Source organism: Carlito syrichta, unplaced genomic scaffold (genome assembly GCF_000164805.1).
Source record: "Carlito syrichta isolate Samal-C Ts95f unplaced genomic scaffold, Tarsius_syrichta-2.0.1 Scaffold306782, whole genome shotgun sequence".
Lineage (NCBI taxonomy): Eukaryota > Metazoa > Chordata > Mammalia > Primates > Tarsiidae > Carlito > Carlito syrichta.
The window spans coordinates 171,340-184,774 of record NW_007250878.1 but is presented as its reverse complement, the minus strand read 5'-3'; the positions used below and the strand labels follow the sequence as shown (position 1 = coordinate 184,774).

Here is a 13,435-nt window from a genome sequence, read left to right as displayed (position 1 = left end):
AATCTGACCTGCTGGGCTCCAGCAATCCTTCTGCCTCAGCCTTCCAAGTAGCTGGAACAACAGGTGCGTGCTACCATGCCTGGCTAATTTTTGATTTATTGTAGAGATGAGGTCTCGCCAAGTTGCCCAGGTGGGTCTCGAACCCGCAGGCTCAGGCAATCCACTCACCTCGGCCTCCCAAAGTGCTGGGATTAGAGGCTGAGCCACCAAGAGTGGCCTCTTTTTTTTTTTTTTAAGTCAAAGTCTCACTCTGTCATCCAGGCTGGAGTGCAGTGGCACACTCATGGCCACTGCAGCCTCGACCTGTTGGGTTCAAGTAATCCTTCCACTTTAGCTTTCCAAGTAGCTGGAACTACAGGTATGTGCCACCATATTCGGCTAATTTTTTCTTTTTAATTTAGAATAGAGATGAGGTCTTGCCATGTTGCCCAGGCTGGTCTTGAACCCATGGGCTCAAGCAATCCTCTCACCTCCGCCTCCCAAAGCGCTGGGATTATAGGCATGAGCCACCGTACCTGGCTAAAAAAATAAAATTTCAAAGGATCATATCAGTGAGGTTGAACCATTTCCCACAGCAAAGCAGTTAGCAAATAAATATATTATTACCTAATGTTAATTACTTGTAGTAAAAAAATACTGAAAACACTTCCACATCAGGGTAACTATTATAAGTAGTTCCACTCTATGGTATATTAAAAAGGTAAAGAGAGCAAAATGACTTAAAATCCTAATAGAACTTTTTTTTTTTTTAAGGAGACTAAGGCAAGGTGAGAGCTAATCAACTGAAAAAAGTATAGACAATCAACCACTTACTTAACACAGAAGGCTGCTTATCATGAGCTGTATTGTCTCGTACTGAAACAGGAAAAAAGGGATAAGATCATAGAATACTTGAGAACAAAAAAAGATGTTGCATACACATTTCTTGTTTTCTGTGGATACTAGAAACCAAAAGAAGAAAAAAAATCAAACTTTTCTCTCCTCAGTTACACACACACACACATACACACACTTTTCCCCTCCAATTCTAAACTTCATAACGTTCAAGTACTGGACAATTAGTATAATTACCATCAACATAATGACTAAATGTATTCACTGTTCACCAGTTATCGTGTATTTTCCCAACATCTGATCATGAACCTACTAAAAACTAAAATTAAAAAAATATAAAATGAAATTTTATGAACAAAATGATATACAACAGCTTTCCAAAGACTTTTTCTTTAAAAAAAAAAAAGTGATGGGGAAGGAAAAATAAGTTCTTGAAGATTTTATATTCAAATATATTTTCAACTGATTAATGACTCCAATTCTGGGAGACTTGATTTAAAAATGGAAAAAAAAAGATAGTAGTATAGAAAATAATAAGTTGGCTGGCTACAATGTCTTATGCCTGCTGTAATCCCAGCACTTTGGTATACCGAGGTGGGAGGTTCACTTGAGGCTAGGAGTTTCAGACCAGTCTGGGCAACATAGTGAAACCCTGTCTCTACAAAAAGTAAAAAAATTAGCTCAGTGTGGTAGAGCATGCCTGTAGTCCTAGGTACTTAGAAGGTTAAGGTATGAGGATTGCTTGAGCCCTGGAGTTAGAGGATATAGTGAACTATGATTATACTACTGCACTCCAGTCTGGGTGACAGAATGAGATCCTGTCTCGAAATAAGTAAGTAAAAGAAAAATGTGTCACCATTTATTCTGTATCCTGAGCCAATATTGTTAGCATTTTAGCATATTACTTTTCAATCTTTGTTATATCTGCTCAACATTTGATCATGAAAATTTTCTAAGTTGTAAGACTTTTATAATGAATATTCATATACCTACCACCTAGCTTACCATTAACTTAATACTGTATGTGCTTTATCACTTTTTTGTCCTTCCAAACTTTTACAGCAGAGTTGAAATCCTACTACATACAAAATTTTATACCCTTATTAGAATATGTAAGTAGGCTCAAACTACTACATTAATCAATTAAGCTAAAAATAACCAACCCATTTATACTGCAAGCAAGAACATTCAACAAATCACAGAGACCAGTAGTTTTTTGTTTGTTTGTTAAGTTCAAATTCAGGTTTAGGTATGAAGACTCAAGAAGCAAGTTCAAAAGGTAAAGGATATTGGATGAGTTTTCTAGCATTCATTACCTTTTTTTCAATATTTACATCAAATTTCAGAAGAAGATCTTAAATAACAGGCTGGGCACAGTGGCTCATTCTAGCACTTTGGGAGGCTGAGGCAAGAGGACTACCTGAGTCCAGGAGTTCAAGACCAGCCTGGGAAACATGGCGAGATTTTGTCTCTATAATAAATAAAAAATTAGCCAGGTGTGGTAGCCTGTGCCTCAGCTACCTGGAAGGCTGAGGTAGAAGGACTGCCTCAGTCCAGCAGTTAGAGGCTGCAGTGCCTGTGAGCAGGCCACTGCACTCCAGCCTGGGTGTCAGAGTGAGACTCCGACTTAAAAAAAAAAAAAAATAGCATATGACTACACCCACAGCTATATTTGTAAACATGGTTTTACTTACTTTGTGATGATTGCCAAAATGATTCTGCATATTGACTAGATGATCTGGTGGTTTGATCTAAAAAATAAAAAAGTATACTATAAATCATATTTAACTTTTAAAAGGGACATTTTAGCTGGAATCGGTAGCTCAGCCTGTAATCCTGCGCCTTTGGGAGGCTGAGGTGAGTGGACTGCCTGAGCCCGTGGGTGCGAGACCTGCCTGGGCAGCGAGACCTCATCTCTACAATAAATCAAAAAATCAGCCAGGCGTGGTAGCGCATGCCTGTAATTCCAGCTACTCGGAAGGCTGAGGCGGAAGGATTGCCGGAGCCCAGCAGGTCGAGGTTGTGGTGGCCGGGAGTGGCCACTGCACTCCAGTCTGGGCGACAGAGTGAGACTCCAACTCAAAAAAAAAAAAGGGACATTTTACAAAAGAACAATGAGTATTTAATCAAAAGAGCAAAAACATTCTGATAAACCCTAGGAAATTAAACACTTGAGTGCATAATTTATCTTAAATATAATTTCAAGAGTCATGTCATTTACCTAAAAATTGGCTAATTAATTATGTCTTTTCCCTAAAATTGTAAGATATAGAACATCGCATGAGGTAGACAATGAAACTTTTCAGTTGGGGAAAAATTTTGAAAGTTTACAATGATGGAGCTTAGCTTCCTGAAATCATTAATAACCATTTTGCCTTAAAATATTCTTACAAGTGGGCAATACATTATGTATTTTAGTATACTCTTCTTTTTTCGGAGACAGAGTCTCACTATATCACCAAGGCTGGCCTCCATCTCAAGGGATCCTCCTGCCTCAGCCTCTCAAGCAGCTAGGACTACAGATTCAAATCACCACATCCAGGGTTTAGCCTACTCCTCCCAAAAAATTTTTTCCATATAACAGAAGAATTCATAACAAATTAGTTTAAAAGTGAGCAGACTGCTATTTTGGAAACAGAATTTAACAAATAAAGGCGTAGTGGCTAAACATTTTTGACAGGATATACTCCTATCACTAAAAACAACTGAGCATTATCAGGCATGGTGACTCACACCTGTAATTCCAGCACTTTGGGAGGTGGAAGTGTGAGGACTGCCTGAGCCAAGGGGTTCGGAACCAGCCTGGGCAACATGGCAAGACCTCATCTCTATTTTAAAAAAAAAAAAAAAGAATCAGCCGGATGGTGGTACACGCCTGTAGTTCCAGCTACTTGGAAGGCTAAGGGGGGAGGATTGTCTGAGTTCAGAAGGTTGAGGCTACAGTAGGCATGAGCATGGGACTGCACTCCAGCCTGGGCCACAGAGTGAGACTTTGGGGAAAAAAAAAAAAAATCTGAGCATCAATCCCTGAAACATTTTTCTTTCTAATATTATATAATGTACTACTGAAATAATACATTAACTAATGCATTGCATATATTATAATAAATAAAAATAGACATTTTAAATGGATGAAATACAAAAAAAGTATGTGAAATTCTAATAATTCTTCCTGTGTTCCAATTAATCTTCTTGTACTTCTTTGGTGATAACTGACCCAGAAGATAACCTAGAAAGACCAGTATTCTTCTTAATATGCCTCAACATTTTGTTCTTTAGCTAGTTTTCTTCTGCATGTGGGTATGTATGATTCACTGAGGTCATAAGAATTTATTAGACTTCTAAATGGGCTGGCCTTGGTGACTCAATCCTGTAATCCCAGCACTTTAGGAGGCCAAGGTGAGAGGATTGCTTGAGCCCAGGGGTTTGAGACCAGTCCGGGCAACTTGTTGAGACCTCATCTCTACAATAAATCAAAAAGACTATCTGGGCGTGGTGATGCACGCCTGTAGTTCTAATTACTTGGAAGGCTGAGGCGGAAAGATAGTTGAGCCCAGCATGGCAAGGCTGTGGTGGCCATGAGTATGCCACTGCACTCCAGTCTGGCAACAGAGTGAGACTCCAACTCAAAAAAAAAAAAAAGAACTCTAAATGGATCACAGCACCTGGCTTTTGTGTAGTTCCAAATGACTGGCATTGCTGGTAGCAATGGCAGCAAACTCCTGGCAACATGAATGGCTTATTAGACTCTAAGTTTTAGAGCTTTATATGACATAACTGAATACCAATAAAAACACTTGAGTGTTTACTGTGTGCCAGGTACTTTTGAAGTATTTTGCATGTATGAATTAATTTAATCCTCACCACACCCCACATGAGGACACTGAGGAACACAGAAATTAAATCAGTTAAGTCAGTGGCTCCAGAGTCCATGTTCTTAACTACCAAGTTTATGTCACGTATCTCCATTTCTGTATCAATGAATGAATGAAGGGAATACTCAGAATACTCAATGCCCATAAGTCAGCTCATGGGCTTATTTTTAAAGTGGAATGATGAAGTAAAACAGAAATTACAGAAATTCTCAGGAGGTAGTGAGGGGAAAGTGGATAATTACTTCGCTGTGGGATTAAAATACAAAAGTACTCATTATTTATGGAGTTTACAAATTTGTTCAATGTTATCTTAAACCTCACATTGGTATTCTTCTCTCTTCAGTTGATTCTTTCATTGAATAAACTTAAAGATAAATTCACATGAATAATCAGAAATTGTTAATTACTAACTTAGTGTGAATTTGAATAACCTAGAGATAAAAGTCGCTGTGTAATTATATTAAAACTTCCTAAAAGTTAAGTAACACTCCTGATAGTGTGGTGAGTCCCAATGCCAAAGTGATCAGTTTCTCTATAAAGTTGAGAAACAACTAATAACTCTCCTTTGAGCACAAAAATATCTTCTTTTCCATAAATACCAAAGCAGGCTAAAAGTGTTTTTTTGTTTAGATATATAACAGTATATTATTAATCAGAAGTACACATGGAATCAGTAATTTTAATATTAAAGGTACATAACTTTTCAAAAAGTATTTTTGATAAAACATTTAGAAGCATTTTTTTAAAAAGTAAATTTACAGAACACTAAAGATAGCTCCTACAAAAAGAGTCATATGTGTATAAAGCAATGTTACCTCCAGACTCAGCAGAGTCCCTGGATTTGACCTTAACAGTAGTGACATCAGTGTCAGAGCTGTCTTGATCATCTTCTTCAGTTTCTCCTAAAGAGAAATAAATAATATACTAAGATAGTCTTTAATGGGCAAACGATCTGAATTAAATATGCAAACAAGTAATTCAACATTAAAATGAAGGCTTTTAAGTGATCAGTTATAGAAATGCTGTTTACTTGTTATGCTTACTATTTTGAATCTTAAAGTTCTAAATGAGCCAAAATTGAGCTAATTTATTTTGTGTTCTCTGAAGCACACAATTCTTTCCTACACAAATATTCAGAGCCATATCTAAAAACTATATCCTAAGGCTTTAATATAGAGTAAAAAATGAATAGAGAGCATTTAAGAGTAGTAAAATTTTAGCTTATGGGGAGGAAAACCATATACAATTAGTAAGTAGTTAAATTCAGACAAGTTTAGTTTATACATATGTGTATGTTTGTGGTGGAGGGGCAGTAGTGTACACATACCCACATACAAACACTTTATCATACAGGTGACTAATCTCAGATTATGCTGTGCTTAAAGACGAACTAAATTTTCAAATATAAACTGACTATAAGAATTTGGAAAAGTGATTATTGTAATACCATAATCAAAGGCCAGCACACGCCAGAAATGGAAAATACTAGCTTTGCTTAAAATGAACTCAAATAGATGAAAGATGTTTACAATATACATAAAAGCTGTCATTACTTATTCTATCTATCCTATTTGACCTGCCCACTTAATAGTTGAGATAAAAGCATGACTTTTTTCATGAAGGAAAAAGACACTACTTTCTGCTCTCATTTCTTAAGTACTTATCAAAATGGCATCTAAAAGATTTAGAATATATTGCATTATATTTACAAACAAATACCTTCTTCAGAGTAATTGAACTTCTGTTGGACACTGGTAGATTCTAGAAGAGAAAAACACACAACAAAAGTTAAATATGTAACATCAAAAGTTAAAGCTGGCTGGGTGTGGTTGCTCAAATCTATAATCCCAGCACTTTGGGAAGCCGAGGCAAGAGGATTGCCTGAGCCCGTGTGTCCAAGACCAGCCTGGGCAATGTGGTGAGACCTCGTCTCCACAATAAATCAAAAATTAGCTGGGTGTGGTAGTGCATGCCTGTAATTCCAGCTATTTGGAAGGCTGAGGCAGAAGAATCACCAGAGCCCAGAAGGGCAAGGGCTGTGGTGGCCAGGAGCATGCCACTGCACTCCAGCCTGGGCGACAGAGTGAGACTCCAACACATGCACACACAAAAGTTAAAGCTTAGGAGTAAATAAGAACGTCTAATTTCAGAAAATGAACATAAAGACACATTAAATAAGGTCTTCTTCTGCTGAATAATTAAGTCTCTATCATTTCTCTATTATTTCCTTGTAGGCTATTTCAAGAATAAGTCTGGTATAAACTAGCATTAGAAATGAAACGTTTATTTTTCCTTCAGTCACAAGTCTATTTTTACTCTTAAATGTAGTCTGTGTGTGCAGAAAACATTAAATTCCACATTGACAAATATTCCAGTTCCTATAGATTTACTGTACCCTCATTCTCCTGTTTGCCAGATCCCTATACACCCTTGAAATTTACCACACTAACTAAACCAAATCAGCTCTTTAGTGCATTGATGGATCCAAAGATGAAGTAAGGAAGGCAAAGAAACCCTCTTTTTGGGTCTAGCAGGTCCTGAACACCAGTTTCTCAGAGCAACAGAGAATTTGAATAAAGATAACTAAGCAAAACATATTAAACGAACTTTAAATGCAGTATTTTTACATGGCTATTCTGAAACTTAAAAAAAAGAAAAAAGATATACCCAAATGCAGGCATTGCACGACTGGGCTAAAATATCTCTGAAAGATCATATGTAGAGAAGTAGTATGATTTAGACATCTTCAACAAGCTGAGAAAATTTCTTTTCAGCTTTTATCTCTACTGATTTTAACCCCATTTGCTTTTAAAAGAAAAAACAAGATTATAGAAAGCAAGCACCAACACATTATATGATGATTTTTTCCAAATCTATATAATTAGATTAGTATAGTACTCATCAAACTTTGAGTTCCACTGAAAATATTCCCTTTTTTTTTTTTTTTTTTTTGAGTTGGAGGCCAGAATCTCACTCTGTCTCCCCGGCTGGAATGCAGTGGCACACTCACAGTCATTGCAGCCTTGACCTTCTGGGCTCAGGCAATCCTTCTGTCTCAGCCTTACAAGTCGCTGGAACAACAGGTGCATGTCACTATGTCCAGCTAATTTTTTGATTTATTGTAGAGATGAGGTCTCACCAAGTTGCCCAGACTGTTCTCAGACCCCAGGGCTCAGAAAATCCTCTCACCCCAGCCTCCCAAAGTGCTGGGATAATAGGCATGAGTCACCACACTAGTCCAAATACTCCTTTCTTGATAGTGGCAAGTACAAAACAATAACTGAATTTTTGCCAAAAAGAAAAAAAAAAAAGGAACCTGGAGAAAACTGCTGATAAAACCACGTTACTCTTAAAGAGCTAGAACCTGGTGTGTGTATGTATATATATATATATATATATATATTTTTTTTTTTTTTTTTTTTTTTTTGAGTTGGAGTCTCACTCTGTCACCCAGACTGGAGTGCAGTGGCCGCTCCCGGCCACCGCAGCCTCGACCTGCTGGGCTCTGGCGATCCTTCCACCTCAGTCTTCCAAGTAGCTGGAACTACAGGCATGCGCTACCACGCCCAGTTGATTTTTGATTTATTGTAGAGATGAGGTCTCGCCAAGTTGCCCAGGCGGGTCTCGAACCCGCGGGCTCAGGCAATTCACTCACCTCAGCCTCCCAAAGCATGGGATTACAGGTTGAGCCACCGAGCCCGGTGGAACTTGGTATATTATGTGCTATTTTACTCTCCTGAGGAAGACAGTCTTGTCTTTTCATTTTTTCTTTTTGAAGGAGAAAAATGAAAAGTCAAACTTTTCTAGAACTGTTCCTACAAAATGATATTGTTCCTTTTTCCAAGTTTCATTTTCTAAGTGTATAACTATTATAGTACCTCATTTTTATAAGCAGTTTTACTTTCTTAATTTACATAATTATTCATATAGCATGCAAATGAAAGATGCTTTCTTAAAAATCAATAATCATATCTTAATTACCTTAATAATTCTAAGTCCTTAATATTTATGTGGTGCTATTCAGTTTTCAAAACCCTTCATGACTATTACCTGATTCCCGATACATCAAAGCAAATACTTTTTTTTTTTTTTTTTTTTTGAGTTGGAGTCTCACTCTGTCACCCAGACTGGAGTGCAGTGGCCACTCCCGGCCACTGCAGCCTCGACCTGCTGGGCTCCGGCGATCCTTCCACCTCAGCCTTCCAAGTAGCCAGAATTACAGGCATGAGCTACCATGCCTGGCTGATTTTTTGATTTATTGTAGAGATGAGGTCTCGCTGCCCAGGCGGGTCTCGAACCCGCGGCCTCAGGCAATCCACTCACCTCAGCCTCCCAATGGCGTGGGATTACAGGCTGAGCCACCAAGCCCGGCTAGCAAATACTCTTATAAGTAAGGCTCATAGATATTAAGTGATGTGACTAAGGGTGTAGGACTAATGTAACAAAAAGACTTGACCACAGGTTGTTCTGACTTCCAGTTTACCACCCTTCATCAGTCTTGTCATAACAGCCCATAGCAACCCCTCAATAACTTCTTAAATAAATGAATGAATGAATGAAGAAAAGGTTGAGAGTTGAACCTTTCCTAATACAAAAGATTCCAACAACTCCTAAGCGTAAGTCATGTAATACAGTACGGTTTACTAAAGTTACACTTATACTAGGGTATTATGTTTTATGTGGTTACTCTTTAAAAAATATTGGGCATAGCAAAACTAATTAGGGCTGAAAGGATTCAGAATCTATAATAATGGAAAGGGTATGTTGGACTCATATTCATTCACTGAGGTATCAGAATAGTCTAGCACAGTAGTATAAATAGTACAGTAATTCCTCCTTTTTTCATTCTATCTTATTTCTGCATGCATTTGAAACTCTGGGTCAATTTTGTCTAGCGTCAGTTCACTTAATCAATCTTTCATATACCAAGTTGTCTAAAACTCAATTTTCTTTTTTCTAATTTTCCATGTGCATGGAGGGGGGTGATGTAAGAATTCTTTTTTCACCAGCTTACATAAGGGAGCTCCTCATTTATTTATTTATTTTTTGAGTTGGAGTCTCACTTTGTTGCCCAGGTTGGAGTGTAGTGGCATGCTCCCAGTCACCGCAGCCTCGACTTGCTGGGTGCCGATGATCCTCCCACCTCAGCCTTCAAAGTAGCCAGAGCTATAGGCATGCACTACCCACGTCTAGCTAATTTTTTGATTTATTGTAGAGACGAGGTCTCACCACGTTGCCCAGGCTGGTCTCAAACTCGTGGGATCAGGCAATCCTCTCACCTCGGTCTCCCAAAGTGCTGGGATTATACGCTTGAGCCACCGCACCTGGCCTCCTCATTTATTTTTAATACTTCTAATATGTTATTGTATTTGAAGTATCTAATAAATCATGAATTTTATTTATTCTTAAATATGAGATTTTTAACCTGTAGATCAAAGACCCTTTCTTTAGAATTCTATGTTCCTGGCTAGGTATTGTGGCTCATGCCTGTAATCCCAGAACTTTGAGAGGCCAGGGCGGGAGAATCACTGGAGCCCAGAAGCTCATGACCAGCCTGGGCAACATACTGAGACCTTGTCTCTACAAAAAATAAATCAGCCACGTACGGTGGTGCATGCCTGTAGTCCCAACTACTCAGGAGGCTGAGGTGGAAGGATTGCCTGAGTCCAGGAGGTTGAGACTATGGTGAGCGGAGATCATGTAGCACTCCAGTCTGGGGACAGAGTGAGATCCTGTCTTCAAAATAAAAAATAAAAAAAAAGAATTCTATGTTCCTAACAATAAATATTTATCAAGAGTATTCAAAACAGGAATAACTAGTTACTAGTCTCATCACTAAAAACAAACAGCAGCATTGTTTTGTGTTTCATAATCCAAAAACATCTATAAATTAGATATCTTAAATAATAATAAATTCGACAGATTTAACTAATAACTGTCATTGAATCAGGCTATCCACTGTCTTCGCTGTATAGACATCTTTTTATTGTTGCCCAGGCTGAAGTGCACTGGCATGATCATCTTACCACAGCCTCAACCTTCTGGGCTCAGGTGATCCTTCCACCTAAGCCTCCCAAGTAGCTGGGACTACAGGCGTGTGCCACAATGCATGGATAACTTTTTTATTTTTTGTAGAGATGAGGTCTTGCTATGTTGTCCAGGATGATCCCGAACTCCTGGGTTCAAGAAATCCTCCTGCCTTGGCCTCCCAAAGTACTAGGATTACAGGTATAAGCCACCACACCCAGCCAATACAGTAAGTCCCTTACATACAAATCTTCAAGTTGTGAACTTTCAAAGACGCAAATGTGTGTTTTTTAAGAGGTTAGATAGAATTGAATTCAGCAAGAAACCCGAATTTGTGCCATCAATGTCAGGCGTGAATGAAATTGCAGCCTGCCCTCTGTCTCCTCTATTGCTGATAATCCTTCAGCTCTGCCATATCCTACACCTCCACTCCCTCCTCCAGTCAGTAACTCTTCTGCCTGTTCACTTGATGCCAGGCCCTGCATGCCAATTGTTGTATTGTACTATGCTATAGTACTTTTTAAGGTTTGGTACTGTAAGATTTAAAATGTTTTATTTTGGGGGTTTGTTTGATTTTTATATTATTTGTGTAAAAAGTATTATAAGCCTATTACAGTACAGTACTATATAGCCAATTGTGTTATTTGGGTACCTAGACTTTGTTGAACTTACAAATAAATTGGACTTATGAATGCACCCTTAGGATAGAACTCATTCATCCTCATTCAGTAGGGGACTTACTGTACAGACATTAAGAAAAAAAAATATATATATATATATATTTTTGAGTTGGAGTCTCACTCTGTCACCCAGACTGGAGTGCAGTGACCACTCCCGGCCACTGCAGCCTCGACCTGCTGGGTTCTGGCGATCCTTCTGCCTCAGCCGTCCAAGTAGCTGGAAATACAGGCGCGCGCTACCATGCCCGGCTCATTTGTGATTTATTGTAGAGATAAGGTCTCGCCAAGTTGCCCAGGCGGGTCTTGAACCCGCGGGCTCAGGCAATCCACTCACTTCAGCCTCCCAAAGGCACGGGATTACAGGCTGAGCCACCGAGCCCGGCTTGTATAGACATTTTTAAACATGGTTTTTATTCTAGTAACAAAGCTCAAGGAACCCAAACCTACTATGATTCTGTCATTCTAAGGCCAGGCATAGTGGCTCATGCCTGTCATCCCAGCACTTTGGGAGGTGAAGGTGAGAGGACTGCCTGAGCCCAGGGTTAGAAACCAGTTTGGGGATCTTGGCAAGACCTTGTCTCTACAATAAATATGAAAAATAGTCAGGATTGGTGGCATGTGCCCGTAGTTCCAGCTACTTGAAGGCTGAGGTGAAAGGATTGCATGACCCCAGCAGATCAAGGCTGCGATAGCTATGAACATGCCATTGCACGCCAGCCTGGGCTACAGAGACTCCAACTCAAAAATAAATAAATAAATAATCAAACAAACAAATAAATAAATGTCATTCTAACAATTATTTAACATACTATATTTCAGATAAAGTCACAGCTACTGTGAGTACTGTCTCTAATATAAAGGACTTCAATTTCTTATATTATGTGCTCTCTTAAGGTGAAATAATAATGTCTATTACAAGATAAACTGCAGCATTTGCGTTTCCTTCCTTGCTTTGCCTGCTACCATCTTTCAAATTCAGTTCAAATGTCATCTCTGGCATATATAGCCACCTCAATCTCTCATGCGGGGGGGGGGGCATGTCTCCTCTAGGTTCACTATTTTAGCACTTACAGAATTACAGTGATTTTTAAACTTGTTTTTCTTTTCCATTACATCATGTACTCCTAAGAGGTAGAGAAAAAAACTGAATGGCTCCTTATGATCCTAACATTTAGGTCAGTCACTGACATACAGACAGTGGTTAAAAATAAATGTTTGTTCCAAGAAGGGAATAGATTTTATGATCACAGAATAAAACCTCTTAAGACTTTTGCTAATATTCTCATACAAGGATTAAAAAACATTACTTAGCAACTTAAGAAAAAATAGTCTGAAATTAGTGCTCAGTAATCAGATTTTACCCAAGGTTTTAAACATTCCACTTGTTTTTATGCTTTAACCTTAAGCTGCAAAAAATGTACAGATAAATATTTAAACACAATCTGATGATGACTCAGTATCATCTATGACTACATAAGTTTTAATTTCATTTCCCTCTTTTCTTACTCAGCTTCCTTTATTTTGAACTTGGCTGCTACATGTAGAAGGTCAAAGCATTCAAACAAAATATTTTTAGAAAGTTATTACTTCTCCCTATGTTCACGCAGAAGCTTTGAGAGTTAAAATTCTATTTGGATCAAAAAACTCTTAATTTTAAAAGCTATTTTAAGAAATTATAAAGGCTGTAGCTTTAACAAATATACAGACAAGTAGTAATAATTAAATCATGCTGATAAGAAGGTGTTATTTTTTTCAAACTCCTCAACCCATTAGACAAAGTTATTTCAGAAGTCCTAGGTCTTTGTTTTAAGAATAGATCACTCACAATTATCTCCTCTGGTGGAGATCAACCACTAATTGTGCCTCTCTCTGTTCACTTTCTTTTGCTTGGGAACAGTTTTTAAGGAAAACACAAAGTTCCAGGTAAAACACAGCCTGCAAGACTGATAAAAATCCCCAGCTATTTTGAAAGTCTAGGTGCCAAAGCATCAAGATTTCTACTATAGACTCCATTATTCC

General features: G+C 38.2%; 1 protein-coding gene across 7 annotated transcripts in view; it reads right to left on the bottom strand.

Annotated features, from left to right (window-relative positions):
* Positions 1-13,435, bottom strand: part of TOR1AIP1 (torsin 1A interacting protein 1) — a 39,020-nt gene that overhangs the window by 12,165 nt on the left and 13,420 nt on the right. For 6 of the 7 annotated variants that reach the window (XM_008063358.2, XM_008063360.2, XM_008063361.2 and 3 more), the window contains 4 exons: positions 6,429-6,470; positions 5,525-5,611; positions 2,529-2,585; positions 814-855 (listed from right to left, as the gene is read on the bottom strand). In XM_008063358.2, the coding sequence (XP_008061549.1) occupies positions 814-855; positions 2,529-2,585; positions 5,525-5,611; positions 6,429-6,470 (228 nt within the window). The remainder of the gene's footprint in view (positions 1-813; positions 856-2,528; positions 2,586-5,524; positions 5,612-6,428; positions 6,471-13,435) is intronic. The other variant, XM_008063359.2, reaches the window with a different exon arrangement.